Source organism: Opisthocomus hoazin, chromosome 5 (genome assembly GCF_030867145.1).
Source record: "Opisthocomus hoazin isolate bOpiHoa1 chromosome 5, bOpiHoa1.hap1, whole genome shotgun sequence".
NCBI lineage: Eukaryota > Metazoa > Chordata > Aves > Opisthocomiformes > Opisthocomidae > Opisthocomus > Opisthocomus hoazin.
Window position 1 is genome coordinate 81,494,830 of NC_134418.1, and position 13,357 is coordinate 81,508,186.

The following is a 13,357-nucleotide window of genomic DNA, read 5'->3' on the forward strand; positions in this document are numbered from 1 at the left end:
TTTATGGACAAGTATGATAAAAAGGGGAAGAATCGTCATAGCTTTGGTAGAGGAATCCAGAATCTCTAAAATTTCTTTGGAAAACTAACTGAACATACGGATGAAGATGGGTCTTTCAAAACGCATTTGAGCATGTCTGTCATCAAAGGCTTTTGAGGAAACTTAGATATAATAGGATAAAAGATATGGACCTCTCAGGAATGACTAGTTTAAAAATCAGAAACAAATAGTAAGAACGTGTTGTCCATTTTTGCAATGCAGGGAATTCATCACTAGAGATCCAAAGAACGTGTTAGAGCCTGTGATGTTCAACTTAGGATGTTTCAAATGTTTTGAAAGATACAGGGAGGGAAGAGATGCCAGAGGTGGCAAAGTCCACTGATAGTGCTGACATTATTCAGGGTGGATGTGACTAGGAGGCCTGGAAGGTCATCCCTCAGCCCCTGCCCTGCTGTGTGGGTGTCTGCTTTGCTGGTGTTTCATGTTCTAAGCTCCCTCAGGTTGTAGGGTGGGGGTGATGACTACCTTGTGCAAGGTCAGTGCCGGTACAGCAGAGTCCTCGTTGGCTGGACTGCTGTGGCTGCCCCCTCCCTGGCAGTGTTCAAGGCCAGGCTGGATGCAGCTCTGAGCAACCTGGTCTGGTGGAAGGTGTCCCTGCCCATGGCAGGGGGGTTGGAACGAGATGATCTCTAAGGTCTCTTCCAACCCAAACCATTCTATGATTCCATGATGCTATAATTCTGTGATTCTTTTAGAGGGGCACTTCCTACATCTTTCTTTCTTATCATCCCTGCTTTTTTATATCTCCTCTTTTGCTTACTGCTGAATGCTTACTGGGTTAATGCTGTGTCTCTTCCATTCCTCCTCACCCCAATATGTGACCTCTGAAGTAGACGGTCCTGGGAAAAGACTTTACCCATGCTTTCTAGAAGTTTTATTTGTGTTTAAAGAAGATTATAACTGGCCTTGAGGGAGAAGCTTTGGTTTAACTTTTTTTGTTTGATTTTAAGCATTTTGCTACCAAACTGGCTTATTTTGGTTTTAAGGATTTCTTTATTCCTATTTTTAAAATAGTGCAATGTGTTTGGAATACATGTTGTAAACATGTAATTCTTAGGTGCTGGCATCAATCTGTTTCTATTATGATTTCAGTGGAATTATTTCTGCAATATTTCAAGGACACATGGCTACATCCCAGCTCCGAGAGTGTTTCAGGAAGCTTCTGTCAATCTAACGTGGAATCTCTGTGTTACTAAAAATCACATTGATTTTACTGATCCTCTAGTGCTTCTTTCTTTGTTGCGCCCAACTCTGATTTTTGTCTCCCCCCTATTAAGGCAGAACTGGAAATAGATCACATAATATAATCATTTTTTCTCATGTATTTATACTCTTCTGATAGTCATTTCATATGGTACTGAAAAGAACTTACTTTGTAATGGACAAAATCATAGAATCATCGACTGATAGAATGGTTTGGGTTGGAAGAGACCTTAGAGGTCATCTAGTTCAAACCCCCTGCCATGAGCAGGGACACCTTCCACCAGACCAGGTTGCTCAGAGCCCCATCCAGCCTGGCCTTCAGCACTGCCGGGGATGGGGCAGCCACAGCTTCTCTGAGCAACCTGTGCCATGGCCTCACAACCCTCAGAGTAAAGAATTTCTTTCTTGTATCTAATCTAACTCTCCCCTCTTTCAGTTTAAGGCCATTACCCCTTGTCCTGTCACACTAGGTGCTTGTAAAAAGTCCCTCTCCAGCTTTCTTGCAGGCCCCTTTAGGTACTGGAAGGCTGCTCTAAGGTCTCCCCGCAGCCTTCTCTTCTCCAGGCTGAACAGCCCCACCTCTCTCAGCCAAGTGAGATGTGGGATCAAAAATGTGGATGTTGAGGTCTCATTATGAGACTGTCATGGCCTAATTATTTATTTTTTGTTTTCTTTTTCTCTGTCATTTCTTTGTATAGGTGGAAAATGTTCGGTTACTTGATCGTTTATCCTCAAGAAAAGCTGCACTGGGAACCTTGTATTTAACAGCTACCCACGTGATCTTTGTGGAGAATGGTTCTGAAACTCGCAAAGAAACCTGGGTATGAATTTTTGTTTTTTCAGTTAGCTGTAAGTGCTTTATTGATGGTAATTTGAAAATAACTTGCAAAACAGTTTAAACATAGTAAATTAGTTCATATGGATGCTTTTATAACTTCAGAGCATGTGAAATTCCAGCCTGGTAATTTTTGAAAATTTTCAATGGATTCTGGATATTGCAACACAAGAAGAGGAGGAGAAGGACCTTCACCGTATGAATACCAGATGTGATTGGCCGAGGAACAGCTGCTGTAAACAGCATCGCTCCTATTGCCCAGGAAGAACTGAGGAGAAGTGTTTTGAATGCAGATTACTACCCTGGCTCATTCAGCTCTTGCCTCTCTCCTTGGCTGCTTGTGCTGGATCAGTGATTTTCTTGTTTTGTTTTTGGTTTTGTTTTTTTTTTTACATAATGTAGTATTTTTGAGTTACCTATTCTGATGGATCGATAACATATGTTGCATGTATATAAATAGGTACAGATATACCTCCAGTGTCATACCATTTGAGACTTTTCTATGTAGCTTATTTATGAATCATTTGTCCATTTTTGTACTGAATATTAACTCCACTCTCTTTTGGTCCCACTGTTCCCCTCCTGACTTTTATTGTGACGTTTCATCTCATCTGATGCAGTGTTTAAAATTATATCAGAAGTACCATTCTGCCAATGAGGAGGCCCAGCATTTTAGCCTGATCTAACTGGTGCTGGTTGATCTTTTCACTGTGCAGACAGATGAAAAGAGCTCTTTTTCCAACAACCGCTAGCTTCCACTAAAGCAAACAAACAAAAAGCTTTGGACAGCATGACCAGGCTAATGTCTGAGCAGCTGAAACACTCCAGAAGCGCTTCTTTGTCTGTAGGTGATGTATCAGTCACTGCTTGAGCCTGAAGCTGGAGATGGGAACAAAGCTACAAGAGGAGGAGGGCGGGGATTCTCTGAAACAGTAGAGGAAGCTATTGTGCCTGCCCTAGCCCATCATTCCAAAGAATTATTTTTCTTCCTAAAGATTTGAATCACTTGGCATAACTGTCTTAAATTCTCACACAGGTCCTTCACAGTCAAATTTCCGCTATCGAGAAGCAGGCCACCACTGCTACTGGTTGCCCATTGCTGATCCGCTGCAAGAACTTCCAGGTCATCCAGCTGGTCATCCCCCAGGAACGAGACTGCCATGACATTTATGTATCTCTGATACGTCTGGCACGACCAGGTATGGGAAGGAAACATGGCACAGAAGTCAATCCTCATCCCAAAGAGGGAGAACTTAATGGAAGAAATGTAACTATGCATCTTTGTCCTTTGCAGTTTAAGAAAAAAGTGTTCATTAGCGATGTGGTATGAGAGAAAAGGTCGAGCGTATTAAAATAATCACTTGTGGAGCAATGAAGAAAGCACATTATAACAAGTAGTTCATTCCATAAAGTATATCATAAACTTTTGTTGAAAATGATACTCTAGGGGATATTACAAAGCTATTTTACATGTAACTGTTGTTTGCTGGATGCCTTGTGTAAGTGTGAGTTTAGGAAAATACTGAGGAGTTGCTAAAACCAGGGAATTTTCATGTTCCTGCTGTGACAAAAAACTCGTGGTAATTTAGTGGTCAGGTCAAGGTCTGAATTTTCCCTTTCTGTGCTGTGCATAAATTTCTTAAAATCAGTGAAAGGTTTTGCAGTAAGTAGTTGATTTATTCCACTTGACTAACTGTGTTTTGGCCTATTATTATTTAGGTTTTGAATGTGCCCTTTTCGAATTTCTGAATTCAGATCAAAATCCTTTTGAAATCTTTCCTTTTTTCAATGAAAATCTAAATGTTGCAGTGAAGTCCAACATCTGATCCTCTGCATTATAGCTACTTTCTAAGAACCAGACTCTTTAATTTAAATTATAACTGTATAAATACAGCACCAACCGCTGTCCTTTACTATTATTTTAACAGTATGCAAAGAAAAGATTTACCAGTCTGTACAAAAACTGACAACATTGGCTTTAATTTGTATCTTGCTAGGAGAACACCAGTTTTACCTACTCTGTAGAGGGGGAAAAAATTGCATAATCAGCCAGAACAGCCACTAAACTTTAGAAAGTACCTTCTATAATTAGGCTACTAGTAGTAGTAATACGCAACGGCAGCAAATGTAACTTGATATGCTAGGTGATGAAAGACGAAAGTAATCAGAGAAATTTAAAAACAATGAGACAAATTCAGTCAGTGGTTCTGCTGATGTAAATCTGGATTAATTCCATGGACCTCAGCTGCAAGTACGTGTTCGTGCGTGCTGGAAGGAATGCGATTCCGTAATGCGCTTTCCCTGGAGCCGGGAGGAGGTGTGCGCACTGCAGTGCACCAGAACAGGACGCTTCCATACGGGCATACGCAGCCACGAAGGGAAGAATAGCTGTGGAAGACAAGTTCAGTGGCAGACTGCAATGGGCAAGGAGGTTCGAATGAAGGAGGTGCAATAAGAGCAGCGTAGAATTCGCTCTTTGCACAGTTCAGCTGCACAGTAGTTTTCCTTCGCCAGCAAACTATCTGATCTTCGTGTGAGGCAGGATAAAATCTTGCTTGCTTAAAATTAGAAGGCTCCGACTGCAAGCTGAGCCACATGTACCCTGACAGTGCCCTGATGTGCCATTTTGTCTGGGCACAAAGCTGAGATTTCTTTAGGTGATACAGTTACTCAGCTATAGAAGGTACGCTTCACTCCACGAGGAGAAAATTTGATGCATTCAGGCTCTATTTTCCAATCTCTGCCTTTTCTTTTCATTCATTCTGCCACAGGGGAGTCTGAGTGAAGCCCATTTTGTGTACTGCCTTAGTATATTGTATGCTATCTGATGTCCTGCTTACGCTAAAGGAGTGAATTTGTGTTTGATTTTATTCTTGTTAGTTGTTAATAGCATTTTAACAAGGTTAAGCTGTCAACTGAATTCGGCCTTTTGGCTTAATTAAGCCATTTTGTGAAACAAGCTGACCGTAACAGCTGTAACAGGTGTAATAGCAGGATTGCAGGCGCAAAACAACTGTGAAAGATTAGGGCAGGTCCCATAAGTACTGGCAAAGAGGTGATAACTGAGCTTTAGGGCGCTGACTATCGACACTTGAACGTTTTTGTTACCGCCTATAGATACCAACACTTGTAATGTTGAGGCAGATTTCAGTCCTAAATAAGCTGGATGTGTTTTAATAGGTGGATTTTTAAAGGCTTCCCATGTGCCTGTGAACAGCAGGTCCAGCTGGAAAGAAAATCCAGGTGCTTCTGACAACAAAACAGTGAAAACAAGAGCTCAGATCACTCCCAACAGCACTTTATTAAAAAGAGCTCAGACGGGATTTATGGATTATGCTAAAACTCTATGTTAGCAGATGAGAAATGAACCAGACTGTCTTCCTAATCTGTGCCATGCCAGAAGTTTGAAATCAGAGAATACAGAGTTTATACTGTCAATGTGAAAATCGTTCTTTCCTTTCTCCTTACTCACGACTTTGTTAACTTTCAGTACTTTCCTGACAGAGGTAACATGAAATTTTCTTTACTTGTGTTCATACTTTTGTATGTGTGTGTATATACAATCAATTTAATGAAATTTTAAAAAGCAAAATGTAACTTAAATTAAACCTTTAGAAGACATAATCAAAATAAAAGTAAAGAATTTATATAGAAAAAGCTGGGAGCCTTATTATTGTTAATATTGAGGTTATTTTTGTGGTTATTATTTTTATAGCTGCAAGGTCCTTACTGTAGTATTCTAAGACTCTGTTTATTAGGTATATATTATTAGAAAAGAAAGTGTAGTATTTAAATTTACTGATCTTGTTAAAAATATATTGTGGAGCAAGTGTATCAGTGGAGAACTATGAAACCAGAGAGGACTCGGCTTGTGATTTACTTCAGTTCTAAGGTTAAAAATGCGTTGGTCAGAAAGTTTTAAGGAACTTAGAACAACAGAATGAAACACACCCTCATAACAATATTGTAAGTATCAATGGGAACGTTAATGTCAAGGTATATGCTGAATAGTTCTTCGAAGCAGTGACAGCTGGCGTTTAATGGTGTCTGGCTGCATTGGTCATCAGCATTAAGATGCTCATTAGCACAAACACAGATATACTCCTAAAAAAAGTTTAAAACTCCAGCACCAGCAAATTTTCTTTTATGGACCTTGACCGAGGGTGACAGGTGGCATAGCTACTTAAACGATTTCATGGTCATGATAAAATGATTGGTGTCACACATGCTATTTTCATGCTGTTACAACATCTGTATCTCGAATGCCTTTGCTGATAATTCAAGGAGAGAATTTTGCAGTCTCCAGAAATAAGCTTTCATTGAATCTGTTGGAAACTTCCCTATTTAGGGGCAAAGACTTCTGAGTTAGTTCGTTTTTGGAAGGTTGTGCTGCATAGTCCATTGTCCAGATCTTCTGTCTTTGCCACAGGACAGATGTTACGTTAATAAAGGGACTTCTAAGGTACTTCTGGCCAGCAAATTCTTCTGCAGAACAAGTGCTTATTCTGGCACTGACTGCAGTTTTCTTTGGCTGAAAGCACAGTATCACCGACATCTTGTCTTCGTGCTGGGGGAGGCTTTCACAATTCAGCAGAGGTCTAGCAGAACAGTATATTTTAAGCAATATTACTACTAAGGCACATATATAGCAACATAAGCAAGAAACAAAACAGCACAGCACTTTCAAAGTAGACTGAAAAATAGTTCTAAACTAGGATATGTGCTTTTGTATAGCAAAGCATACTGTTAAAAGAAACTACATCAAGGACAACACCAAGTTCTGGTTTTGAAGTGTGATTTCAGGAGGAGAAATCTGAAGTGGTTTACTGGTTTTGTTTGTTGGCTTTTTCTTTTCCAGTGAAATACGAAGAGCTGTATTGTTTCTCGTTCAATCCAAAATTAGATAAAGAAGAACGAGAACAAGGCTGGAAGCTTGTGGACCTCGATGAAGAATATAATCGGATGGGTATCCCGAACAACTATTGGCAGATTAGCGACGTAAACCGGGACTACGGAGTGAGTTGTGATTTTTCTGTTGCAGAGGCTGTCTGTGAAGTAAATCAGCAGCCTGACTGCGGGCTACTGTCAGGCTTAGACACAGGATCCCTCTGTGCTCAGTGCTGTACACACATGTAGTAAGGCGCAGTTCTTCTACCCTTTAGAATCATAGAATGGTTTGGGTTGGAAGGGACCTTTAGAGGTCATCTAGTCCATCCCCCCTGCAGTGAGCAGGGACATCTTCCACTAGACCAGGTTACTCAGAGCGCCATCCAGCCTGACCTTGAATGTTTCCAGGGATGGGGCCTCCACCACCACTCTGGGCAACCTGTTCCAGTGATTCACCAGCCTTATCATAAAAAATTTCTTCCATATATCCAGTCTAAATCTACCCTCCCTTAGTTTAAAGCCATTGCTCCTTGTCCTATCGCAACAAGCCCTGCTGAAAATATTTCCCCCATCTTTTCTACAGGCACCTTCAGGTACTGAAAGGCTGCAATCAGGTCTCCCCACGGCCTTCTCTTCTCCAGGCTGAACAGCCCCAACTTTCTCAGCCTTTTCTCATAACAGAGGTGTTCCAGCCCTCGGATCATCTTTGTCACCTCCTCTGGACCTGCTGCAACAGATCCATGTCCTTCTTGTGCTAGGGGCTCCGGAGCTGGACACAGGACTCCTGGTGGGGTCTCACCAGAGCGGAGCAGAGGGGCAGAATCCCCTCCCTCGACCTGCTGGCCATGCTTCTCTTGAGGCAGCCCAGGATACGGTTGGCCTTCTGGGCTGCGAGCGCACATTGGTGGCTCATGTCAAGCTTTTCACCCACCTGTACCCCCAAGTCCTTCTCCACAGGGCTGCTCTCGATCCCTTCATCCTCCAGCCTGTGTTAATAGCAGGGGTTGCCCCGACACAGATGGAGGACCCTGCACTTGGCCTTGTTGAACCTCATGAGGTTCACTTGGGGCCATCTCTCCAGCTTGTTCAGGTCCCTCTGGATGGCATCCCATCCTTGTGCTGTGTCAGCTGCACCACACAAGCACAAAGAAAGTGGGAGAAAGGACGTGTCTTCGTTTAACATATGTAGAAATGAGGCACAGAAAACATGTCCACAGTGTTTTAAACTTCAGTACTTGGCTGTCTGGGGAGAGGCTGAAATCACACCTAATGTTATGTGTCTGAATGAGCGTTTTCCTGACATGTAGAGTTATATAAAATTACTGCACAGTCATTTTAAGAAAAAAAATACTTGAAATCATGAATTTGGCAATACTTTTTCCTCACTGACTATCCTCACAATCCTTTTGAAGCCTCTGTGATTGACTGTTAGGGCTTTTCACAGTCATCTGACAGGTCATATATCTTCCTGGTATTTTTGAAGGAAGTTTGTCCATGCACTCCGTTGGCTCTGTTGCTGGAGCGTACCCATGTTAAAGAAGTTCTCAGAGAAGACTGAATGTGCTGTCAGGGTTTGTTTTCTTTTTGTTGAAAGACGCAGAAAAAATGTTTCACGTCTTTTAAGATAAAGTGTAGGAAAAATGGTGTCATGAATAAAACCCAGTTTACCACAGCAGCATCTGTAACCACAAGCCCTTCCTTTTCTTTCTCCTTCGTTACATATCTCTGACTCTCTCAGAACCTAATTACTTCCTGGGCTTCCTAATTCCTGTAGTCATCTCGGAAAGTCCCAGGGAGATACTGGATATACTTTCGACCCCAGCCAGAATGCCCCGGGCACAATCAGGACAAGGAAGTTTGACCAGGACCCTGTTTGTGGTCCCACTTCTCTCCAGAGGAACTTCTGGGCTCTTTTGCAGTCTCACTGCAGAAGTGATAGGCATCATCAAGGCTGCTCACCTTTTGGTATCCTCATTTCATATGGATTCATATAATTTCTCCAAGTCCCTATTTTTGTTATTGTTGTTTGTTTTTTTTTATTATCACATTTGCTGGAAAATTTGGCTCTATTGTCCCCTCCCATGATAACACAGGGACCTTCACCCACTCCCATCCTTACTTCCGAATTCTGCTACAGAGGAAACCACAGCTGTAAATGCAACTTTGCTGTACATAATGATGAACCTTTTCTGGTATGAATGTGTGTTATACCTGTCTGTTCTCAACGAAGCATGAATTATCATTTGGAAATACAGCCCTTCAACACCTCTGGTTCAGTTTTGCCGTCTGTAAGTCAGAATTAATACTTTCCAGCTTCAAAAGCCTGTCTTGAGAAATGTCGGTGGTGTGTCTACAATAATGACGGAATATTCCCTGAGACTGGAGTTCCTTGGTGTTTTGTTTTTGCTGTGGAGATGGCTAATGTTCCTTGTATTTCGTAGGCCAAATAAGCAGAGTTTCCATTCACAGGTCTGTGACTCCTATCCTACGGAAGTGTATGTACCAAAGTCTGCGACTGCACACATCATAGTGGGGAGCTCTAAATTTCGGAGCCGAAGGCGTTTCCCAGCTCTTTCCTACTACTGCAAGGATAACAATGTAAGTGTGAATTTGTAGCTTTGAAGTGTTTGCTTCTTTTGGCCTTGCTGTCATAATTCTTCCAGTAAGCTTTCATAAGAAGAAATCAGTGACTATTTTACAAAAAAAAAAAAAAAAAAAAAAAAAAAAGAAGATGGTTAGTGTAGTCTGGCGAGTGTGGTTTGCGCATATGGGCAGACTCCGGAATTATGGTTAATTCATTAACAGGCATTTAATGAAGTCATTGAAACGCAGTTTCGTCATCCAGCTAACACAAAAAAGTGCGATCCCTGTATCACAGGGAAGAGGTGTAGTACAAGAGGTCCTGAAATGTAGGTGGCAGAGGAGTGAAGGCCAGTAGCAGGCAGCTTAGCAGGTGACTGGGAGGGGAACAGAGCGAATTGGGATCTGGTAGCCACAGCCTGAGAGCAAGTCAAGGAGGAGAAAGACTTGTGATGATTAGAGAATCAAGAGTAGCCTTTCAAGAAAAGATCTGTGAATGGATCCAAAAAGGACAGATGAAAGAGGTAGCAAATTTTGGCTGAGCAGCGCGTCATGGCTTTGTTGAAGACACCCTCCATGTCTGAAAGAGCAAGGAATGCCACCTTCTCTCTATGACGGATATTCTCAGGGCTGAGTGAAGAACTGCCTCACTTGTCTGTAACCATTTGGAAAAAGCCCTGTACCTAGACTATTTGCATTTCAGTTTCTGGCAGCATACGTAAAGCAGACCCTTGGGCTGAGGATCCCGTGGACTGGGTGTTTTTACATTTGTGTCCCAGCCCCTAGGCACTGGCTCAGCACAGCTGTCATTTCCAGTTAGGAGGATGGTGTCCCCTTTGTCCTCGCAAAGGATCCATGTGTCTAATACCTCTTCCTGTTTCAGTCCCAGACTGGCAAATGCATCGAGAGGTCTCCCCTAGGGCTGGGGGTGGCCAGGACTTCCTAAGAGATGGAGCTGGTGTGGGACTACAACCTGTCTGTAGAGACTGCCGTGCAGGATGGGAGATATTTCCGTAGGATGTCACAAGCAGGAATTGTAAGCTATGGTCTCCATGGAAATCTTCTCTTTACAGCAGCCCCTATCATAGGTTTTAGCTTCAGAAGGAAGGAACGAGACATTATTTTGGCTCCTTCTTTACCCCTTATTTCATCAGAATTCTGCTTCCATAAAGATCAATGAATTTGACAACAAAACACGAGGATAGGAAGATTTAGATAGTAAACACAGTCTCTGCAGAAATTGTATATTAATTTAGTATTTCATTAGGGACAAAATCTTCAAAGTTAATCACTTTGCATATTCAACTAAGTCCAAATGTAGATATCGAGGATTCAAAACACTTGGACATTTCCAAACCTCAGTGAAAAAAAGGTCTCAGGGATCAGCTAGATTCCAATATATAGTGATCCAGTTTGGATAAGTTTCACGGTTTCAGCCCAAGTGTTTTCCCTGTTGTGGTTGGAGTTCAGGTTAGGGTTCAGACCACCAGGATCTGAAGTACTGTGTTTACTTCTGGATCCTTCACGGTTCAAAGGGCTAGGAAAAGGGTTGGGAATGTTGGAGGCAATACCTCCTTCTGAGTTTGGAGCTTGGCATGAGTAGCCAGCTAGTAGAGTAATGGGCAGGAGTGGGGTAAGATTTGTGGTGGTAGATGTTGAACAGCTATGGTGACAGCAGGTTGGGAAGAAGTCTGCTGCATGCAGGGGAGACTGGTGCCACTCATTCCATCTTTCATACCCAGAACTTTCCCATAGCTCTTTGGTACTGACAAATTCAATGACCATGTGGCACCTTACTCTGCATCTGACAGGATCTGTGTGAATATGGTAAGATCAGGTTCTGGAACTCTCTGTTGAGCTTGTGCAATAGCAAAGCATGACCTCATCACTTGCCTTGCTCTTAAACATATCCCCAAGAAGTTTTACAGACAAAGTGCTCATTCTAACCAATTGGCCTGGGTCAGCAGGAGGTGATCTCTTCGCAGATATCGTGGGTAATGATTCTCACTTGTGATATCTAATGGTCACTAGGTCAGCTCATGTTCCTGGTTTTGCAGCTGGCAGTGCAGCTGTTTCTTAAGCTGGGGCTAACCATGATCTTAACCCCAAGCCTAACTTGACAGACTAGCCACTCTCTCACACTGGTGCCAGCAGATGCCTTAGCCTTTTGGGCCTCCAGGATGATATCATGTAACGGGCTCCAGCCTGTACTTTCCTGAATGCTAACTTCATCCACAACCCTAACTTTAACCTTAATCTTGAGGACCATACCTGCCTTGTGTATGGTACACCATGGATGAGAGAGAAATGTCTTCCTTCCATTGAAATGACAGGTTGTGGACACATTCATATGTACCTTTTGCTTCATGCAAAGGAGGTATAAGCATATATTAAATCACTGGAATGTGTGCTAATCAGCAAGTGAGACTCCAGATAACTAATAATCCATCTGCAAAAACTGTTAACAGAGTATGAACAGGCTCTCACACAATTCAAATTTTCTGTATTAAAGATTCATGTTTTACTGACTAACTACTGATAGTTCAAAGACTTGGCTGAAAATGAGCATGTCCCCTTCTCGCAGTAATAAATAATCTGTAGGGCAGTCTGCACGGGCCATGACCTTCAGGAGGCAGATTCTCTTCATGCTTATGTCCAGTGCTTAGAAAGTGCATGGGTTAGCCCCTTGCCCGCTACAAATCTAGCTGCCCTCTACTCAGCAGGAGTGAAAACCTCCCTGCTCACCCATTTCGCATTCTGTTCCTTCTTCCCCAGTTTCATCTGGAGGTCTGAGCCTGATGAGTCCGAGGAGAAGGTCTTCTCCTCCTTCACAGCACTGCTCAATAGCTGTCCTCCGGGCGTCAGGCTGCCCAAGCCACTTCCCACGCAGTCGGGTCTTTCTCCAGAGGCAGTGCTAGCAATGCACCACACCAGGGATCCAGATGCACGTTACCTGTTTTTATTTCCTGGACTTGTGGTGTCTCAGGCTGTTAGTAAAGCGTGTATTGGTGCAAGTTAGGTGTCATCAGCATTATCACTGGTGAGAGTGACGGTGCAAAAGGACCCATTATTCATGTTATACATAAATTTTTTACATTATGATCACAGTATTGTACTCCTCACCTCCTCTAGAGACCACCTTTCACGAGTTATTCCACATGAGGGAAATACTATATTTAAAGTAGCTCTAAAACTTGGATTCAAGACTAGACCCGGGCCAATGGATTTGTATTGTTTTAATATTTCCTTGCCTTTTAAAAATGAATTTGTTTATTAATGTGTAATTAGTTTTACCATTCTGCCCTTCCCATGTAACAGTACACCTACGAAAACATCTGATGAGCTGTTTTTGCATATGCTTCTGGATGATAAATTATTTCTGCTTAATAGCAATGATTTTTTTGTTTGTTTGTTTGTCTGTTTTTCTGCAGGCATCCATATGTAGAAGCAGCCAGCCTTTATCTGGCTTCAGTGCTCGGTGCCTTGAGGATGAGCAGATGCTCCAGGCCATTAGAAAAGCAAATCCAGGAAGCGATTTCCTGTACGTTGTTGACACTCGTCCCAAAGTAAGTGCATTAAATTTCTTGCACATAGCAAGACTGAGCCTGGGCTGAATGCATTAGGGAAGATGCGCAGCCCAAATGACTGACTGTACTTCTGATCTTAGCTGCACCTGTGTAACGCCACAGGTAAATCAGAATTTATTGGGGGAATCTTAACTAGGAACCTTGCTCACATTTTTCTCTCTTGGAGAATTTTTTTCTTTACACTGAGCTTTTCTCTTTTTTGTTC

The 13,357-nt window shown here is 42.4% G+C and overlaps 1 protein-coding gene across 1 annotated transcript in view; it reads left to right on the top strand.

Moving 5' to 3' along the window:
• The window catches only part of MTMR7 (myotubularin related protein 7), a 50,911-nt gene that overhangs the window by 15,495 nt on the left and 22,059 nt on the right, over nt 1-13,357 (top strand). Inside the window, exons 2-6 of the mRNA XM_075421915.1 lie at nt 1,962-2,084; nt 3,135-3,297; nt 6,957-7,114; nt 9,455-9,583; nt 12,997-13,131. Coding sequence (XP_075278030.1) covers nt 1,962-2,084; nt 3,135-3,297; nt 6,957-7,114; nt 9,455-9,583; nt 12,997-13,131 — 708 coding nt within the window. The remainder of the gene's footprint in view (nt 1-1,961; nt 2,085-3,134; nt 3,298-6,956; nt 7,115-9,454; nt 9,584-12,996; nt 13,132-13,357) is intronic.